Source organism: Bison bison, unplaced genomic scaffold (assembly GCF_000754665.1).
Source record: "Bison bison bison isolate TAMUID 2011002044 unplaced genomic scaffold, Bison_UMD1.0 scf7180017864194, whole genome shotgun sequence".
Taxonomy (NCBI): domain Eukaryota; kingdom Metazoa; phylum Chordata; class Mammalia; order Artiodactyla; family Bovidae; genus Bison; species Bison bison.
Window position 1 is genome coordinate 1,449,636 of NW_011494766.1, and position 20,418 is coordinate 1,470,053.

General features: G+C 42.4%; 1 protein-coding gene across 1 annotated transcript in view; it reads left to right on the forward strand.

Annotated features, from left to right (window-relative positions):
• Nucleotides 1-20,418, forward strand: part of ITPR1 (inositol 1,4,5-trisphosphate receptor, type 1) — a 355,741-nt gene that overhangs the window by 113,458 nt on the left and 221,865 nt on the right. The window contains exon 5 of the mRNA XM_010844129.1: nucleotides 16,878-16,993. Coding sequence (XP_010842431.1) covers nucleotides 16,878-16,993 — 116 coding nt within the window. The remainder of the gene's footprint in view (nucleotides 1-16,877; nucleotides 16,994-20,418) is intronic.

Below are 20,418 nucleotides of genomic sequence, written 5' to 3' on the forward strand. Positions count from 1 at the left end.
TTTGAGTAGGCTCCGGGAATTGGTGATGGACAGGGAAGCCTGGCGTGCTGCAGTCCATGGGATCACAAAGAGTCAGACACGACTGAGGAACTGAACTGAACTGAAAAAGGAATGAAGTACTAATAGATGCCACAATGTGGATGAACCTTCTAAACATTATGCTAAGTGAAAGAAGCTAATCACAAAAGGTCATGTATTTTATGATTCCATTTATGTGAAATGTCCAAAATTCATAGAAACAGAGGTAGACCAGTAGCTGCTAGGTCCTGAGGGGAGAGGAGAGTGGACAATGACTGCTAATAGGTTTCTGGAATTAGACAGTGGTGATGGTTATACCAAGTCTGAATTAGTTAAAAAAATAAAAACAAGAATTAAACTGTATACTTTAAAGGGGCTTCCCAGGTGGCACTAGTGGTAAAGAACATGCCTGCCAATGCGGGAGATATAAAGAGATCTGGGTTCGATCTCTGGGTCGGAAAGATCCCCTGGAGGGGAGGGCATGGCAACCCACTCTAGTATTCTTGCCTAGAGAATCCCTTGGACAGAGGAGCTTGGCTACAGTCCATGGAATTGCACAGAGTCAGACATGACTGAAACGACTTAGCACAACACACATGAACTTTAAAAGTCTAAATTTTGTTGGCTATGAATGATATCTTGATTTTTAAAAATGGATACATATTGGTATAAAACATTCAAGCTTTCTGGTAATAAAACATATGAAAAGAAAATAGAAATACTAAATAAAATAATAAAGTATCAAGTGTTGACTAAACAAATGGGAAAAAAAAGAAAGGAGATGAAAATAAGGCAAAACCTACTTTTCAGATGACGGTTTTCAAATGTGTTTGAAGGTGTGTTCTAGATGGGAGGGGCATTATAACCCAACAGTGGTTGTGGAAGGCGTATGTGTCTGCCAGGTGGTTTGGAACACAGTGATGAATAAGCCCCTGGACCTTTGTTTGCAGGCATTTGCAGAGTTATGGAGGGGGGAGGTGGGAGGCAGGTCAGGGAGATAGACAAGTCAGAAGTCTGCTGAGGCACTGGGACACAAAGGATAATGCATCCCTGTTGAGGGGTCAGAGCCTTTGTAAAAGCATTAGAAGTTACAACTCGATTACTTGGAGAGTTGGGTATGTGTCTCCTCTGCTTGGGGAGAGGGTGAGGGTGGCTGATTCCAGCCAGGGAATATATATATATATATGCAGATGAAAGGGAGAAGGCAATGGCACCCCGCTCCAGTACTCTTGCCTGGAAAATCCCATGGATAGAGGAGCCTGGTAGGCTGCAGTCCATGGGGTCGCTAAGAGTCGGACACGACTGAGCGACTTCACTTTCACTTTTCACTTTCATGCATTGGAGGAGGAAATGGCAACCCACTCCAGTGTTCTTGCCTAGAGAATCCCAGGGACGGCGGGGCCTGGTGGGGTGCCGTCTATGGGGTCGCACAGAGTCGGACACGACTGAAGCGACTTAGCAGCAGCAGCAGCAGGGGATGAAAGAGGCTGTCTAGCTCTGTTGACAGTACAGTAAAAGAGCATTTCTGCTACATCGGCATCCATTTCCCTGGGCAAAGAAGGTGTGATTTTTCCATTGGGCACATGAGGGTGACATGTGTTTTGTGTGTTGGGGGGAGCTGATTTGGGGGTTGTCTGAGCCAGAAAGGGGGCTCCATGGAGGAGAAGGGAGGGTTGATGTGTTGGGTCTTCAGTGGCTGGAAAGGGGTTGTGACTGCCTGAGGAGATGCTTTTCCCCCTGAGGAGGGAATACAGAGGAGGGATGTCAAGCAATGGCAGGTTAATCTTCAAGGTTCCTATTAAAGTGCCAACCAGAGCAGATGGATACCATGTGTCGCCAGATGTCGCCGTACGAAGCCAACAGCATCCCTTATGCAGAACTCCAGCTAGAGTTGAATCTTGAGGAACATCAGACAAACACCTATTGAGGAATACTCTATTTTTTAAAGTGGAGAATTGTGTTTTTGAAAAATGTCATGATCATAGAAAGTGAAGAACAGCTGTAGTCACATCACAACTAAAGACAATCCCTGGTCCTAAACTGGACCCTGGACTGGGTCAGGAAGTGCTGAACAGGACATTATTGGGCCAAATGACAAAATGGAAGCGTGGACCATAGATGAGGTGAAAGTACAGGATCAATGTTAAATTTACTGCAGTTGATAATTGAGCTGTAATCATGTTAGAAAATATCCTTCTTCTTAGGAAATGGACACTGAAATAAATTTCAAATGGCAATAGTATATGTAACTTCCAAGTAGCGCAGGAAAGTATGTCACAGGTACAATATATATCATACATATGAAATATTATATGTGTACATACAGAGAGAACATGAATGATAAAGCACATGGATGAAATGTTAACAGTAGGTGACTTTGGGTAAAGAGTAGTCTGTGTGTTATTACTCTTGCAACTTTTATGTAAGCTTGCAATTATTTACAAATAAAAATCTAAGAGAAAGTGCTCATGGAAGAAGCAGCTCTACATATCTGTCAATCGTGCAGGGCTGGGATGTGAAGCCAGCTTGATTCTTCCAGCCAAGGAGGGACTCTTCTGCTCTCCTTGTCCTTCGTCTCTGTCCAAATCCCCTGCATCCACCACGGAGGGACCGGAAAGTGAAGTGGGCATGATGGGGATACAGTGGGAAGGATGGGGGTGTAAGTGAAAAACTTGGCTTGAAATAATACTGGCAGCTTTGATCATTATAAGTGTTTAGATACTTTGAATTTCTGAATTGGTACTGTTGGCAACTGGTAATTGTCGATGTCTTGCTGTTTTTTTAAATGTAATTAATTTATCATTTTTGGCTGCACTGGGTCTTCATTGCTGTGCACGGGCTTGCTCTAGTTGCGGTCAGTGGGGGCTACTCTCTAATTGCAGTACACAGGCTTCTCGCTGTGGTGGCTTCTCTTGTTGCAGAACACGGGCTCTAGAGCCTACTGGATCTGTAGTTGTGGCACATGGGCTTAGTTGCCCCGCAGCATGTGGAATCTTCCTGGACCAGGGATTGAACCCATGTCCCCTGCACTGGCAGGCGTATTCTTAACCACTGGACAACCAGGGAAGTCTTTTTTTTTTTTTTTTTTGAATATCTAGGGACAGAGGGAATAATTTTTCCCACTGAATAGATGAGTCTTTAATGTTCCATGCACCTGTTACACAGGTCATAAGGGGAGGAGAAGGGGACGACGGAGAATGAGATGGTTGGATGGCATCACCAACACAATGGACATGAATTTGAATAGGCTTCAGGAATTGGTGATGGACAGGGAAGCCTAGTGTGCTGTAGTCAGTGGGGTCACAAAGAGTTGGACATGACTGAGCAACTGAACTGAAGGGAGAAAACATTGTTTGGGATCCTGGAGGAAGGAGCAATGACAGCATCATGGTGTGGGGGTAGGAGGGGGGACAGGGAAGCCTCTCTAGGGACTTGGGCACTTTGAGGTGAGCTGAAAGCATGAGGGATGAAGAGTAGGCTAGTCAGAAAATGGCCATGGTGCTGACGCAGTTGGTGACCTGGGAATACAGTTTCAGGCAGAGAGAACAACTTGATAAAAATACAGAAGAGTGACATATGGTGCATGTTTGTGAGAACTGTGTTTTGGAAGGGTGAGAGCTGGGTGTTGGTGGAGGAGCATTTTAAAGAAATCAAACTGGAGAGCTGGATGGGCCAAGCGAGGGACCACCCATCCTTGGCTGATGTCCTTCTACCACACTGACATCTGAGGCATCTGAACGCTTTGCTTGCCAAACACCCTGAAGGCTGTACTGGTAGGACTGGGGAGTCCAAGCAGCTGGCAGTGACTTCAGTCTCTTAGAATGTTGCCACTCAGAGCAGTCGCCAGGCCAGGAGCTTCTCAGACCCCTCCCCACATCCACTCAATCAGTGCCTGCATGTCAACAACAGATGATTGGTCTTCATATCAATGTTTGAAAAATGCTGCTTTGAGAATTAGTTTATTCTGTGCGTTGGTGTTTCCCAGGGTACAGCTGGGGACAAATCACATTAGAAGCACCTGGCTGATTTCACATAGTGGGATAATCTCTTGGTCCATCCATATTGTTGCAAATGGTATTATTTCATTCTTTACTATGGAAGTAAGTCAAGCAAAGGCAAATATTATATGGTGTCATTTATATGTGAAGCCTAAAAAATGATGCAAGCGAACTTACTTACAAAACAGAAATACACTCACAGACATGGAACACAAATTTATAATTACCAACGGGAAAAGGAGGGGGAGGGATAAATTAGGACTTTGAGATTAGCAGGTACATATTGCTATATATAAAATAAAAAGCAAGGACCTACTGTATAGCACAGGGGACATCTTGTAATAACCTATAAAGGAAAAGAATCTGGAAAAGATACACATGTGTTTTATATATATATATGTATGTATAACTGAATCACTCTGCTGTACACTTGAAATTAACACAACATTGTAAATAAACTATACTGCAATAAAAAAACAGAAGAATCACTTGGAGAAGAATCACAAAGAAGAATCACATAGTTAAAAATAGGAATTCCTAGGCTCCAAACCTACAATGTTGTATTAATTTCTACTGTACAGCAAAGTGAATCAGCCTTATGTATACATATATCCCCACCATTTTTGGATTTCCTTCCCATTTAGGTCACCACAGAGCACTGAGTAGACTTCCCTGAGCTACAATGAGTAGATTCTCATTAGTTATCTATTCTATACATAGTATCAGTAGTGTGTGGAGAATTCCCTGGTGGCTCAGTCGGTAAAAAATCCACCTGCAATGCAGGAGACCTGGGTTCGGTCCCTGGGTCGGGAGGAATCCCTGGAGAAGGAAATGGCAACCCGTTCTAGTATCCTTGCCTGGAGAGATCCCATGGACAGAAGACAGTCCACAAGGTCACAGTAGTCGGACTCAACTTGGCAACTAAACCACCACCATCAATAGTGTTCAGTTCAGTCTCTCAGCCATGTCCAGCTCTTTGTGACCCAATGAACCACAACACTCCAGGCCTCCATGTCCATCACCAACTCCTGGAGTCCACCCAAACTCCTGTCCATTGAGTCGGTGATGCCATACAACCATCTCATCCTCTGTTGTCCCCTTCTTCTCCTGCCCTCAATCTTTCCCAGCTTCAGGGTCTTTTCCAGTGAGTCATCTCTTTGCATCAGGTGGCCAAACTATTGGAGTTTCAACTTCAACATCAGTCCTTCCAATGAACACCCAGGACTGATCTCCTTTAGGATGGACTGGTTGGATCTCCTTGCAGTCCAAGGGACTCTCAAGAGTCTTCTCCAACACCACAGTTCAGAAGCATCAATTCTTCAGTGCTCAGCTTTCTTCATAGTCCAACTCTCACATCCGTACATGACTACTGGAAAAACCATAGCCTTGACTAGACGGACCTTTGTTGACAAAGTAATGTCTCTGCTTTTGAATATGCTGTCTAGGTTGGTCATAACTTTCCTTCCAAGGATCAGTAGTGTACATATGTCAATTCCAATGCCCCCCCCCTCCAAGTCAGTTTTAGAAAGAGAGCTCTAGCCATCAAGTAGAGTTTCGTATGCAGCAAACAAAGAAGGTGGTTTTGAGACATGGTAAGAGTCTGGAATGCTTCCCTCCCCACCACCTACTTTGTCCATTTTGTCAATTTGGGTCATTTGAGCACATTGATTCTTAAGAATAAGGGAGAGGAAGGTTTAATCCTGTGGTTCTCGAGGTGTGGGGGGAAGCATTCTTGACTGTAAGACCTGGAAGATGGTGTGCTATGATACCTGGAATATAGAGACCACAGCTGCTGCCAGGGTTCTCCCCACAGAGAATTAGAGATGATTCCCAGAGTGTCAGGACTGGCGCTCAGAAACCCTGGTGTGATCATTTTGAAGGGAGGTGTCATTTTTGAGGTGACTCCCTGGAGAATTGCTGCTCTAATAAGTCACTATTTTGCATGGAAATGTGTTGTGTCTTTCAGGCAGGTGTTCTGGAGGAGAGAAAAAGCTCAACAGTCATTTTTTTTTTTTTGAGATATTTTGACTTAAAAGGCTGTTTGATGGTAGGCTGTGTTTGCTAGGATTAAAAATATAAATAAAGAAAACATAAGTCATGATATAAATGAAGACAGTAGGTTTTTTTGTTTTTGTTTTTTTTTTTCTGTATCTAGGTTAAATATATGACATCTTTGAATGGCTCTTGATTTGTTTATTTAGTTCCTTTTCACTGAATAAGGGTGAGTGAAAGGGTCCCTTTGGAAGCAGTCTCTTCACTGTGGGTATGCTTTAGTACGTAAAAAAAAAAAATTTTTTTAATATATGTATGTAGGGAGTGGTCCATCTGTTGCAGGGAAGGGGCTGGTTGGGGAACCCTGGGTTGGAAGCACAGAGGGACCCAGAGTGGGGTCACTAGGTCTGCAGTGGAGACCAGGACAATAAAGGAACAGAGTAAGCAAATGGGGCTGTGTCTTCCGTTGGTTGTTGGTGTCCACTTGCCTTCTTGCCTCTCTGTGGAGAAATGAATGCAAGCCAGCAGTGACAGCTTTGCTCAGTCGGCTAAGGGTGCCTTGAACACCACATGGAGAGCATGGGAGGGAAGGGCGCAGGGGAGGGAAGGGCGCACGTGAGGTCAAAGGGCGATGGCCTTCTTCCCCGAGTAGGGGCAGGAGGAGGGCTGGCAGGCTGGCGGTATTAGCCTTTCTCTTCTAGACGATGGTCCTGATCAGGAAGTCTGACCCACTTCGTGGAAAAGCAGGATAATTCTGGGGGTGATGTGATTATACATTACAGATTTCTCCACCTTCTCACTCTTCCTACATCATCCATCCCTCTTCCTGTCTTGCCCACTGGCCCGAGCAGTAGATGCTTCAGACACCCTGCAGTTACCTGCTGGCTCTTCTGTCTTCCTGAGGACCCTCGGGGACCAGGTTTTCCAGTACACAGAGGCTTAAGAAATGTTTGTTGAGTGAAGTAGAAATCAGACTTAGGAGAAACAGTGTACACTGTCTTCGTGTTATGGGAATTTCTGATAGCAAACGTATTTTTCCAGGAGGATCTTGGAATGACCAACCCAATAGCTTCTGTAAATCTTTCAGGCTAGATGTTTAAGACCTTCTGAATGCGCTTTTGTAGATGTGACATATCCTCAAAGGTTCACACGTGCTATATAATTTTTGAAATAGCCAGGGCTGTGCGCTGTGAGATTGCGTTTTCCTTGAGAGAGACTGAGCATGTAGAGTTCTACACAGCAAGGTTTTTAACCCAAAGTCCCCAATTTTGTTTATTCATATATCTAACATAGAGCTGGGCGTCCTCTCTGTGCATTTCTTAACTTTTTGACAAGTCCATCCAGCTGTTTACTCATTTCCAAAATATACTGGTTTTCAAATAGATTTACAAATTACACCAGATTCCATGTATAACAGGCTTTTCTCCTTCCCCCTTCCTTCCTTTTTTTTTTCTCCTCTCTTTCTCTGTCCCTCCCTCTTTCCCTTCTTTTTTCCCTTTGTTTCTTCTCTCTCCTTAAAAGTAGCCTTGTTTTGAACTTGGTGAATATTTGATGGATTTTTGTAGAAGGTTCACACTTGAAAATAAATTTCATAGATGATTTTGAATATACAAAAAGATCTTTTATTATAAAAATTGTAAAGTACATATACAAATCGAGAGAATAATAATATGATGAACCACCATGTACCCTCTACACACCTTTACTGTTAACAATTCATGGTTCATCTCATGTCATCTCTCTCCTCCCAGCTCCCTTTCCCCAATTATTTTGAAGCAAGTGTCATCATGGCCCTTCATTACAGATTGCATTTTTCAACTGCTTCCTATTAATGGTTTAAAACCATATGAATAGAGAAGGGCATCAGTGGGGAAAAACCCTCCTCAGTCCGAGTCCCCCTGGTCACCAGGCTTGGGGCCAGGGAATGCTCACTGCCCTCCGTGCCCAGAGTGTCCTGCAGTGAACAAATAACGGAGGCCCTTTGGGGAACCAGTGATGTCATCTCCCTTCCGCCCTTCCTCCTCTCCATTATGTACCAGCAAATACCCAGCCCCAACCCTGGCAAAACAAAGCATGTTTTCGCAGCCACGGAAGTCAGACACTATTGTTAACCTCTTACATGAAGGAAAAGTTTGGTTTTCTATTATCAGCAAGACCATCTTCCTTATTGTGAGAACAGCTACTACTTCATTTTTTTTCCCCTTAAGGTATTACACACACATACACACACACACACACGCACACACACACGCACAGAGATGCACAAATCCTAAATCTCAGTGCTGCTCAATTTTTAAATCCAACTGAACCCCCATGACCCTCGTCCACATTGAGGTAGAACATCTCCAGCACCCCAGAAAGTGCCCCTTCTCCAAAGGGCACCCCAGAAATACCCCTCTCAAAATGTGACTGCTATGCTGTCTAGCTCTTGGTAAATTTTGCCTCTTGTTGAACGTCATGTGAATGGATTCATTCAGTATAAATGGATTCTTTTTGCCTTGGTTTTTTTCACTCCAAATAAAGTTTGTAAAGTACATCCATGTTGTTCCATGTAACAGTAGCTTGTTTCTACTGCAGCATAACCATCCAGCATTGCAGTTTTGTGTGAAGATGTCATGTGTTTATCCATTCTGTCTTAGCAGCTAATATTTGTTTACTCTGTGCCATAATCTGTACTAAGTGCTTTAAGTGAAATAGTTAATCTTTTAGGTTAGTTTGTGTTACCCATTGTGATTATTGCCCTTTTATAGGCAAGAGATGAGCTAATTTCCCCCAGGGTCATACAACTAACATATAATAGAGCTGTTTAAACCGAGTCGTCCAGTTTCCAGACCAATGCACAGCTCAGTGCTTCCATATTGGGCTTTCTGTGACTTGTCTGACGTGATCTGTAAGCTTCCAGAGACTAGAGCAGGTCTTCGAGCTCTGTGGTCCTTGGGGATGATCTGTTTTCTAGAGGAACACCTGTGGACACAGAGAGCTTAAGTAACCTGGCCATGGCTGCTTAGCTAGTGAGTGGTGGAGCCAGGGCTGGAATCCTGCTTCCCAGATTCCTTGTCTCTTATTTTTGTTGGCATTTGTTTATTTCTATCACCAGCAGAGTGCAATATGTTTCATTACTCAATGGGTCAGCTCACACTTTTAGTTGCAAACAACAGAAACTGACTAACCTAAGCCAAAGAGGAAGTTATTGGGAGAATATTGATCACTCGCAGAGTAAATAGGGCAACAGAGAACCAGACTGAGGTGCTAAGAGAAGCAGGCTCTTGACACTTCCCCAGACATCTGGCCCTGCTCCCACAAGCAGTCTTTAACTTGCAGTGGGACTTCGTATCCGTCTGTCCAGGTGCAGAGGCCAGGACAGAGGCCATAGCTGTCTAAGTGAAGGCAGCTTTCTGTGTTTCCTGGAAGGGATCGCTGGCCCCTTCTGTCAGCCACAATGGGAAGCGGCCTTGCCTTCCCCATTAATTTTTTACTTTTCTTCTCTGGGTTAAAGTTGATCTATATTCAATAATCCTTGCAAAAAGGTGAGTCAAAATTGAATTGGCCAAGTTCAGTGATGACCTAGATGGGTGGTATGGTAGGGAGGTGATATATATACACATATGACTGATTCACTCTGTTGTTCAGCAGAAAGTAACACAACATTGTAAAGCAGTTATACTCCAATAAAAAGCAAATTAAATTGGCCAAGCCAAAGAGGTCAAAAAGGGAAGTGTCTCCCTACATTTCTGATTTTTTTAATGTGTTTATGGATGATGGTTCTGCAACCAGGAAAGATGATAAAGTTTACAGGATAGCAACCGTGGGTGTCCTCAGTCTAAAAAAGCATCTGGTCACTTACGTGGGAAAAAATTACCTTGTTGCCCTTTGTCCCTCAGGAACAGTGTCTGTTTTCTGCAGACAAGTAATGGAAGGTTGATTTGGCAGTTCCATTTGGAAAATGTCACCAGACTTCAAAGAGCTTCTTCTGTCCCGGCTTGGGAAATGTGGTTCGCATGCAACAGACACAGCAGCGTGCTGTGCTGGTTTCCTCTTTAAGTGAAGTGGACTTAATTACTTGTTTGTGGAAGGCTTTTGTTGGAAGTAAGGGGTTTTCCTTTTGTGAACTGCCACTGAAGACTGTTCTTCCACCTTGAGTGTCCAGTCATTCATTCATTGATCCTGAATTTACTGAGTGCACTTGAGACAGGATGATACAGAAGTCAGACAAGGTCTACTGTCGTGAAACTGCTGGTCTCATAAGTCGAGTTGGGAAAATCCTTAACACCCAATGATTTTTGTTTTCCCCTTTCATTGCTTCTTTGGACTCTTAACTCCCTTGGTGGGAAATTAACATTCCACTTTCTCTTTGTTGATCACATCTTCGGTGCCTTCTGAAATGTTTATTCTGTTGCCTCTTAACCTTTTTTCAAAAGAAGATACGTATGATCAACACTTAAAAATTTTCTTGAATTCATGTAAATTTACCCTTGATTTCTCCCTATATAAAATTATATTTATGTATGCTGGCTGAATGAAGAGTTTTTTAAAAAAATAACTTGTTGACTATTTGTCTCTTTGATCAGTGAGGTGGGTTACAAGAGCTCAGATTCTTTGCAATAAGGGCCTGTTTGCCTAGTTAACTGCCACCACATCAGCCAGGAGGTAGGGTAAGAGACAGTGAAATGGATGCTTGGCAAACTGGAGGACAGACTGCAGCAGGGGTTGGTTCGGTCTTTAGCAAACTCATTTCTTCTTCCTGAGCATTCAACTAAAGTGCATTTCTTAGTTCCTGACATCACGGCAGGGTGGAAGGGCTGTGTCATTGGTTATCACTGATGACTTGTGAGCACGAGTTTAATATTTCTTTCAGGCCAGTGAGCTCAAGAGAAGATGTGACTTCTCATGGCTCTTTTTCCTAGAGAATCCTTCCACATACTGAAGTGCGAGATCTGGTGGCCTAGGAGAGATTTCTCAGAAATGTTTTGTCTGGCAGAGAGTTGCTGGATTATATATTAGATTATATATTGCTTTTTGTCACCCTGTAGTGTAAAATGATATCTCAGTATGATATTGAACAGTGCTTTAGTATTAAAAGGTCATTTATAAAAGTTAAAGACTTTCATGGGTGCATGGGTTGGAGGAGGAATTGCTTCATAGATACAGGTTTTCCTCTTGGGAGTGATTAAAATGTCTCAAAACTTAGAAGTGGCGATTGTACAACATTGGGAATGCATGGAATGCTGCAAAATTGTTCACTTGAAGCCAGTTAATTTTATGTGAATTGAACCAAAAAAGTCAAATATTGATAAAGTGCAGAATAAAAATAACACTCCTATGTCTGGCACCTCACGCCTTCCCACTTTGTAGAGGCAACAACTTAAAACATGTTGACATTTTCTTTTGGTATTTACCACTGTATTTCTGGATGATATGTGTCTCTTAATGCCTGTAGATTAATCTCTCTTAAATATCACCTGTTCACACCCTGTTATTATAGATGAGGGTGGCTTCTGACACCTCCCTGTGCACCCTCCATCCTCTAGGTAAGGTTATATCACATCTTTTGGCTAAATTTATATCTAGTGTTAGCTTCTTATGACTGTAAGTGTTGTTCACTGTTGAGCTAAAGACATACTAGATTTTTTTTAAAAATATTGAAGTATGATTGATATACAATGTTAGTTTCAAGTGTATGACAAAGTGATTCAGAGATACACACACATTCTTTTTTAGATTCTTCTCCATTATAGGTTATTAAAAGGTATTGAATATATAAACGAAGATGGAAAGAGGATCCCTCCATCGATCAGTTCCACCCATCCATATTCTTTCCATGTTCATTTATTCCAACTTGGGAAGATGTACCTAAGATTCTTAGGAGATGAACTTGCATTTTTTTGTTTTTAATTTTCACTGTATTGGGGTTTTGTTGGGGGAAGGGGAAAAGGAGAGGGAAAGTCTTTATTCTGTCCTCTGAAAACTAGTTTTGAATCAAGTTCAAGCCTTTGTAAGCCTCAGTTAACATATTCTCTAGGTTTAGTTACATCTCCCGAGCCAGGGTGGGTCACTGCATCGTATTTGTTGTACTGATTTCCTTGATTCTCCTCTTTTCTCTCTGGCACCCCGTCCTTCCTTCTCTTCTGCCCCCACCCCCTTAAATTACTGGCTGTCCTGTATTTTCAGTTGACAGACAGCCCTCTGAACATTTCAGCTTGGTTGTCTCATACGTGTCTCAAACCAACCATAGCCAAAAGAAGATTCTTGACTTCTGTTCTCCTCTAAATCCACCCCATCCCAGCCTTCCCTTTCTTAGTAGGCACCATGATCAAGAAGAAAGCTCCCATAGAAACATCAGCCAGGTTCCTCTTTGCTTGAAGTCCTTTGCTACTTGCCCACTGCTTTTGTAGGACAGGCATTGCCTCCCTGCGGCCCGCCTACAGAACAGATACACGTGTCTGCCATCAGGGACCTTCCATTCTGGAGTTCACGGTTGTGGAGGACAGCGAGGAACTGGCTTTCAAGTATTCTTCCGGCAGACTTTATTTTCTCACTAAGTCTCTGATGTGTGTTCCCTCCGAGGTTGGCTGCTTTGCCTTCTCACCCCACCCCAGGACCCCGTACATTAAGGTGGGCTCCAAGCACACATGTGACTCCTGTTGCTCCTGTCTTCCGCAGCCGAGCACCGCAGTCCTTAGGCCACGGTTAACACATCTGCGAAGCAGTTGAGTGTTCTCCCTCCAGCTGAGTTCTAGAATGCTGTCTAAACCATGGAGGACCATCTCTGGCCCCCTTTCAGGCCACGCGCCCTTTAACACTTACCCCAGTCCCTCCATTCAGCTAACTTCTCCTTTGCCGGCCCAGTGTGGCATCTGCTAAAGCTTAGGAATATTCCAAAGTAATTTTTTTGAAAGCTGAGTTTAGTTTATTCTTCAAAGACCTGAAAAAAACACTTGTCACATAAAAGATCTTTGTGACATTTCTTTGGGGCGAAATCAAAGCGCAGGGTGGGCATGTGTGTGTATATGCACATACAGAGACACACATGCATACTTGCTTCCCCCAAACAGGTACAATTTTTGCACTGGATTTCCTATATTTGTGCACTTCTATACTTAGCACAGTATTAAGATCCAGCAGAACTTTAATTTTGTCCTGTTGTGCCGTCCAAATAGCAAAGGGCAATACAGAGCCGCCGAAGCACAGAATTTCAGAAGGTTACTTTAACATCCCATTTGAATTGCTTAATTTAATTTTCACTTCGAATCAGTTGCTAAGCAACTGGGAAGGCAGGACAAAATCAGCAAGGCTAATTTGGTTCTGTTACTAGTGTGTTAGCGTTGCTTATATTTACATAGGTGGTTAGTTGTAAAAATGCTTAACCCAGTACAGTGCTGTTTTATCCAAGAAAAATAGTTGCTGTGGAAGTTACAGCAAGACTTTAATTGGATTGACAGTGCTTCAGTTCACACTGTCATCTTAGGTAATGGAAATTATCTGAAATTTTGAGCCTATTGGTAGTCCATTGGTTTGTTAAATGGGGTGCTTGACTTGGCTGTACTACGAACAGTTGTAAAAGGATTCTATCCAATGCATGTTAATCCTTTGATATTATAGATCCGGTTGATCCTCAAACCAACTTAAGCCAAATTATTGAGGGGGTGGTAATGCATATACTTTAGCTATCATCATATGAATTGTTTTAGAGGAAAAAAACAATTTTCTCAGTATCTTCTTACTGATGAAAATTGAAATTGTTAACCTCAATTGACCCATAAAGTAAATCATATATCAAATATGAATACTGGTGACTGAAATGTTACAAATTTTTTTGTGTGATGTCATACGCTTATCAAGGAAGTCACTGTGGCCCAGTACATATGCCGCCCTCTATCCTGTGTCAGAGATAAGACGTTTAACGCTGGCCAGTGGTCTCATGGTTGTATGTGATTGTTCTCAGGGCGAATGGAGAGTTCACATGGTTCAAACTGGTAGAAAAACTGTCTTTCAGTGATGTTGTGAAGTTGCCACTGATGGAGTACATAACAACGACCTGTGACTTTCATTGGGATGGAGAGAGCAGTCCTATCTTTTAAACCAGTTTCCTCCCCTGCCCTTTGTTCTGTAAAGACCTGGATAGTGTCTTTCATGTTCACTAACAATTACTTTCAATAGATGAATTGTATTCTTGATAAAGATGGCTTTTATATTTACCTTATAACTGCTTGTGACTGCGTAATGAAGAAGGAGATTTGTAGAAATAGGAAAGTACCTTCTATTTCTACAGTACGTGATTTCAATTTTTTTCTGAATGATGTCAAGTATTTGTACTGGACTTAGTAAGAGTTCATTGATTCCAACTAGAAGAAAGGGTGGTCTGAATTAGAGGAAAGTCTTAGTGTCTACGGGCTTCCCAGGTGGCGCAGTGGTAAAGAATCCACTTGCCAATGAAGGAGACACAAGAGACATGGGTTCACTCGTCAGTCCAGGAAGATCCCCTGGAAAAGGAACCCACTCCAGTGTTCTTGTCTAGGAAATTCCACATGAACAGAGGAGCCTGGTGGGCTCCAGTCCATGGGGTCACAAAGAGTTGGACACGACTGAGCAGAGACACTTAGTGTCTATGTACTTGAGAGCAAATGAGTATTTCTCACTTTGAGATCATTGTTTGGCTAAGACAGTAACTAGGTATTTACTTGTCCTGTCAGAAAATGTTTCTGTGGACAGATAAGAATAAGTCTACCATGAGGAGACTGAATTTCTTTAAAGGCTTGGTCTGATCTACTTTCTGAGTACAGTTTTTCCAGATCTGGGTGTTAATTCCAAATTTATTATTAATTTACTCTATAAATACCATTTGAAAATCCTTTATATAAAATGGTAGAATTTTTAGAGAGTGAGTATAAATTTTAAGATTAGTTTTTTAGAAGTTATTTCTAAATGTTTTTGACAGTGTATCGCAGTGAAAAATGTTATATGAAAATATCCCTAAACTTTGTGTATCTATGTGTGTTTAAAAGTTATATACATGTGTTACTGTAATAATGTATACTTTATAAAAACAAGCAGGAAAACAGACAACGAAAAAGATTATGGTTAAACAAAATAATGCAGTGTCCTCTTAACCATGATTAGCACACTGTCAGGTATATGAATGCTTAAGGCATGTGAATGCTTTGAGTAAAGTTTATCATTAGAGGCAACATGTTAAGTATTTTATTTATTTATTTATTTTTTAGAGTTTCTTATTTATTTATTTAATGTATTTTATTTTATTTTTTAACTTTACAATATTGTATTGGTTTTGCCATATATCAACATGAATCTGCCACAGGTATACACGTGTTCCCCATCCTGAACCCTCCTCCCTCCTCCCTCCCCATACCATCCCTCTGGGTCATCCCAGTGCACCAGCCCCAAGCATCCAGTATCGTGCATCGAACCTGGACTGGCGACTCATTTCATATATGATATTATACATGTTTCAATGCCATTCTCTGAAATCATCCCACCCTCTCCCTCTCCCACAGAGTCCAAAAGACTGTTCTATACATCAGTGTCTCTTTTGCTGTCTCGTATACAGGGTTATTGTTACCATCTTTCTAAATTCCATATATATGCGTTAGTACATGTTAAGTATTTTAAAACAATTTTTAATATCTGGGTGTCTTTTTTCAGGCCTTCTTAGATCATCATTTTTTTTTCCTTTTTCTGGTTTGTGGGTTTTGCATTACTCCTGTCTTTTATGTTTTTATTTCATTGCAGGCATCTTTTGAAGCCACTAGTCCATTTTGTGAGTTAGTTCTACTGTATGTGCTAAGTTGCTTCAGTTGTGTCTGACTCTTTGCGACCCCATGGACTGTACCCTACCAGGCTCCTCTGTCCATAGGATTGTCCAGGCAAAATGGACAATGGAATGGGTTGCCATTTCCTTCTCCAGGGGATCTTCCTGACCCAGGAATTGAACCCGCAACTCTCATATCTCCTGCATTGGCAGTTGGGTTCCTCACCACTAGCTCCATCTTCTACATAAAACAGCGTAAAAAGTCACAAGCCCAGGCAACCCTAAACAGAAGCATATCACCGTGCACTGAGAGAGAGGGACAAGGTACAGAATGTCTGAGGGCAAATTCGTCTATTTTCTTTCTACTCCCCAGAGAATTAAAACAACACTCAAGAAACCATTGCCCAGGGAAGTGCTTCCTAATAAACTTCTGTTTTTCTAAAAAATTTTGTTGAATTGAGGAGAGTTGGATTTATATCCAGAAATGCTTGTATATACTGTTATTGCATATGATGCAAAGAGCTGACTTATTGGGAAAGACCCTGATGCTGGGAAAGATTGAGGGCATGAGAAGAAGGGGGTGACAGAGGATGAGATGGTTGGATGGCACCACCAACTCAATGGACATGAGTTTGAGCGACTCTGGGAGAGAGTGAAGGACAGGGAAGCCTGGCATGCTGCAGTTTATGGGGTCGCAAAGAGTCGGACACGACTTAGTGACTGAACAACAACAGCTGTTGTTGCATATAGTGAAAACATTGCCCTTAAATTTGTTCATGATAAGGGAAACGAGCTAACTCTAGGGCAGCATCAAGACTTCTGGATTTGGACTCTGAGTCCCAGCTATGCTACTAATTGGCTTTGTGACAACAAACAGTTGACTTTCTAAAAGTTTCATTTTCCTCATCTCTATTCTCACATGATGGTGATGAGAATTAACCATCAAAGGAGAGGTTTGTAAAAGGGCTTTGTAACTTGTCATTTATATTTACATGTAATTGATAATGCTTTAATGCAATAGAAGGATAAAGTTTTTTCCATGGGTTGAGTGTATATACATACATCCTCAGTGACAATTTTTTGCTTATTTGTTTCACTTCTAGATTGCCTCTTTAAACTATGTCCCATGAATCGCTACTCTGCCCAGAAGCAGTTCTGGAAAGCTGCTAAGCCAGGAGCCAACAGCACGACAGACGCAGTGCTGCTCAACAAATTGCACGTATGTACTGGGGTGGGACTCCGTGGCGAGGTCTCATGAGCCACCATATGGTTCTGTCTGGGTGGAATGGGTTGAGAAGATGAGTTTTGCAGCCCTTCAGCTCTGGATACTGACTTTCATATGTTCTTTAATAAAGGGATAAAAGAGATCCTCTGTGATCCTAAGGAAAGGTGGGGCTTGGTCATCCTGAGATGTCTTGAGAGTTACTTTTCTCGATCATTTCGTTTCTTTTTTCTTAGCCATTTCCTTTTCAGAATGGCTTTGAGTAGAATACTGGTTATGAGCACAGGCTCAGCAAGCGAACTGCCTAGATTTGAATGCTCGCTCCACCTCTCACCAACTGGTCATTGTGACTGAGTTACTTGGCTGTTTTGTGCCTCTGTTACCTCATGTGTAAAGTGGGAATGATAATAATATCCACATCAAGAGTTTGTTGTGAGGATTACATGAAATGAACCATGAAAGGTTAATGTCAATAGTGCCTGCCATATGAGAAGTGCTCAGTAGATTTTAGCTGCTATCATTGTATTTATCTTGTCTGTTGGTTGGCATATCAAAGAGATGCTCATTCCACAGCCACTGTGCTGTGTGACCATAAGCAAATTTTTGAGCCTCTCTGAGCCTGTTTCTCCATCTGTCAAATGATGACATAATTCTTCTAGTGTCTAGATGACCTAATTCTTCTGTGAGGCTTATCTGTGTGGAACTTCTTTGCAATGTGAAGAAGAAAGATATGACATATATCCAATGTGGTATTATTGGAATTTCAGTCCATTCCACACCCCCCTATTCTGCTTTATTTTTCTGCTTGTCACTTCCCATCATCTTTCCAGTTTATTTATTAGCTGTCTACACTGATTAGAATGTAAACTACACAAGGACAGAGATTTGTGTCTGTATCCCTCTCCCTCTTGCCTACAACACGTGGGGCACTCAAATATTTACTAACTGGATTTTTAAAAATCTTTCTCGGGCGATGATCATCAAGGACATACAGTATCTGTGAGCACGTGGGGCTCATGCCTACCAGTTTGCCACCAGTAAGTGGCGAAGTCACAGCCAGCTGCACTGGGTAAGGTGGGACCCACAGAAGGGACTCCTTTACTCAGCACATGCTGTGTTAAATGGGGCTGAGAGCTCCGGGCATGATGAGAAGACCAGGTCCCTGATCTCCCTCAGCTGAGCCTCTAGTGTGAGGACGCATGCACACACATTGCCTTTATTTATTTATTTTTTAAAATTTAAATTTATTTATTTTAATTGGAGGCTAATTACTTTACAATATTGTATTGGTTTTGCCATACATCAACATGAATCCGCCATGGGTGTACACGTGTTCCCAATCCTGAACCCCCCTCCCACCTCCCTCTCCATACCATTCCTCTGAAATGCAGACCTTGTGCCTGCTGCACCCTCTGAGGTGTCTAACTGTCCTCACTATGCTCTGGCCAGACTCACTGTATTTCCTTTCATTTCATTTGTTTTGGAGCACCACAGACTCTTAACAGTCTCAAGACATTGGCACTTACAGCTTATTCTACTGAGAACATCCTTCTCCTGACTTTGCCTCAGTTAAGATCTCTGCCTCCTTTGTCTCTCAGTGCAAGTTATCTCAGCAGAGTCTCTCCCCAGCTCCTTATCTAACCCTTGTCTTGCTTCCCTGCATCAGGCACCCTGTTTATATCTTTCTCAGCACTGATCACAGTCTGCAATTATATTAAATAGTCCCCTTAATTATCATCTGTCACTCAGTAGAATGACAATCCCACAAGATGAGGAGCAATGTCTGTCTGGTTTACCACTGTATGCCCAGTGCCTTGTAATAGCATTTGGCACATAGTAAGTGCTCAAGAAATATTTCATGAACAGATGAAAATAAAACAGTGTGCTCAGTGACGGTGGTGAAGCTCTGGCAGTGTCTTACCCTCTGGGAGCTTAATAGCTGACTAAGAAATAGAGGTAGTGACACAGCTGTGGCAAATACTATTATAGGGCAAACCACCAAAGCTTTGTGAGCACCTAGAAAGAGCTTCACTGGTGGCTCAGTGGCAAAGAATCCATCTGCAATGCAGGAGATGTAGGTTCGATCCCTGGTTTGGGAAGATCCCCTGGAGGAGGGCATGGCAACCCACTCCAGTATTCTTGCCTGGAGACAGAGGAGTCTTGAGGCTCCATAGTCCATAGGGTTGCAAAGAGTCAGAAATGACTGAAGCGATTGAGCACACGGATGGAGCTCCCAAATCCTCTCATATGAATAAGGGTGAGTGATATGGTAGTCAGGAAGGACTTCCTGGAGGAAGAGGAGGTGAAAAGTAAGCCTCACAGTGAGTCATCTTTGGCAGTGAGAGGGTAGGAGAAGAAAAAAAGCAGAAAGAAAGAGATCACTTTGGAGGCTTCCAGGACTGCATCATTATTTTAACAGTTTTAGGGCAGATATTCTCAGCCTCAGCAGACCCATTTCTTTCTCTGAATAGCAAATATTATTAATATGTAACTGTATGAAAATCCCATGGGCGGAGGAGCCTGGTAGGCTGCAGTCCATGGGCGGAGGAGCCTGGTAGGCTCATATGGGGTCGCGACAAGTCGGACACGACTGAGCGACTTCACTTTCACTTTTCACTTTCATGATTGGAGAAGGAAATGGCAACCTACTCCAGTGTTCTTGCCTGGAGAGTCCCAGAGACGGGGGAGCCTGGCGGGCTGCCATCTATGGGGTCGCACAGAGTCAGACACGACTGAGCGACTTAGCAGCAGCAGCATGAACAGGAAATAAAATTTATAAATAATATAACCTCCCAATATACCAAAGTTTGAAAATGAATTGTAAAGGTAAAATAAAAGGAAAGGTATTTTATTAAGTTACTGCTCAGGCACAATCATTCTAGAAGACATAAGAAAATAAATGCTTGTACCTATTTGTATAAACCCGGTGAATAAGGCAGCCAAAGACTGTGGCTAATGTAGGTCTCTACTTCCAGTGGCTCAAAAAGGTGACTTTTTGATAAGGTGACTTTTCAAAATGGTTAGCATGTCTTCATAATGTTATGAAGAATGCATAGCACACTCTTCTCTTTATTAAAGAACACTCCCATTTTTGGAAAATTGTTAATAATAACATTAAACCATGCAAAACCGTGCTTTGTGTGACTGTGTAAAGTGGAGTGTTAGGGACTTGGCTCAGAAATGGCAAGAGCCAGGACTTACCTGGTTGCCCAGTGGTTAAGATCTGCCTTCCAATGGCGGGGTCGGGGGGTGAGGTGCACGTTTGATCCCTGGTCAGGGAACTAAGACCCGCACATGCCATATTGGGCAGCCAAAAACTTAAAAAAATAAGTAAATAAATAAAAAGACATTGCAAAAAAACAGCTTTTTAACCCCTGTGACTATCCACTGGAATACCAAATTATGTGGGAGGAATGATGCTT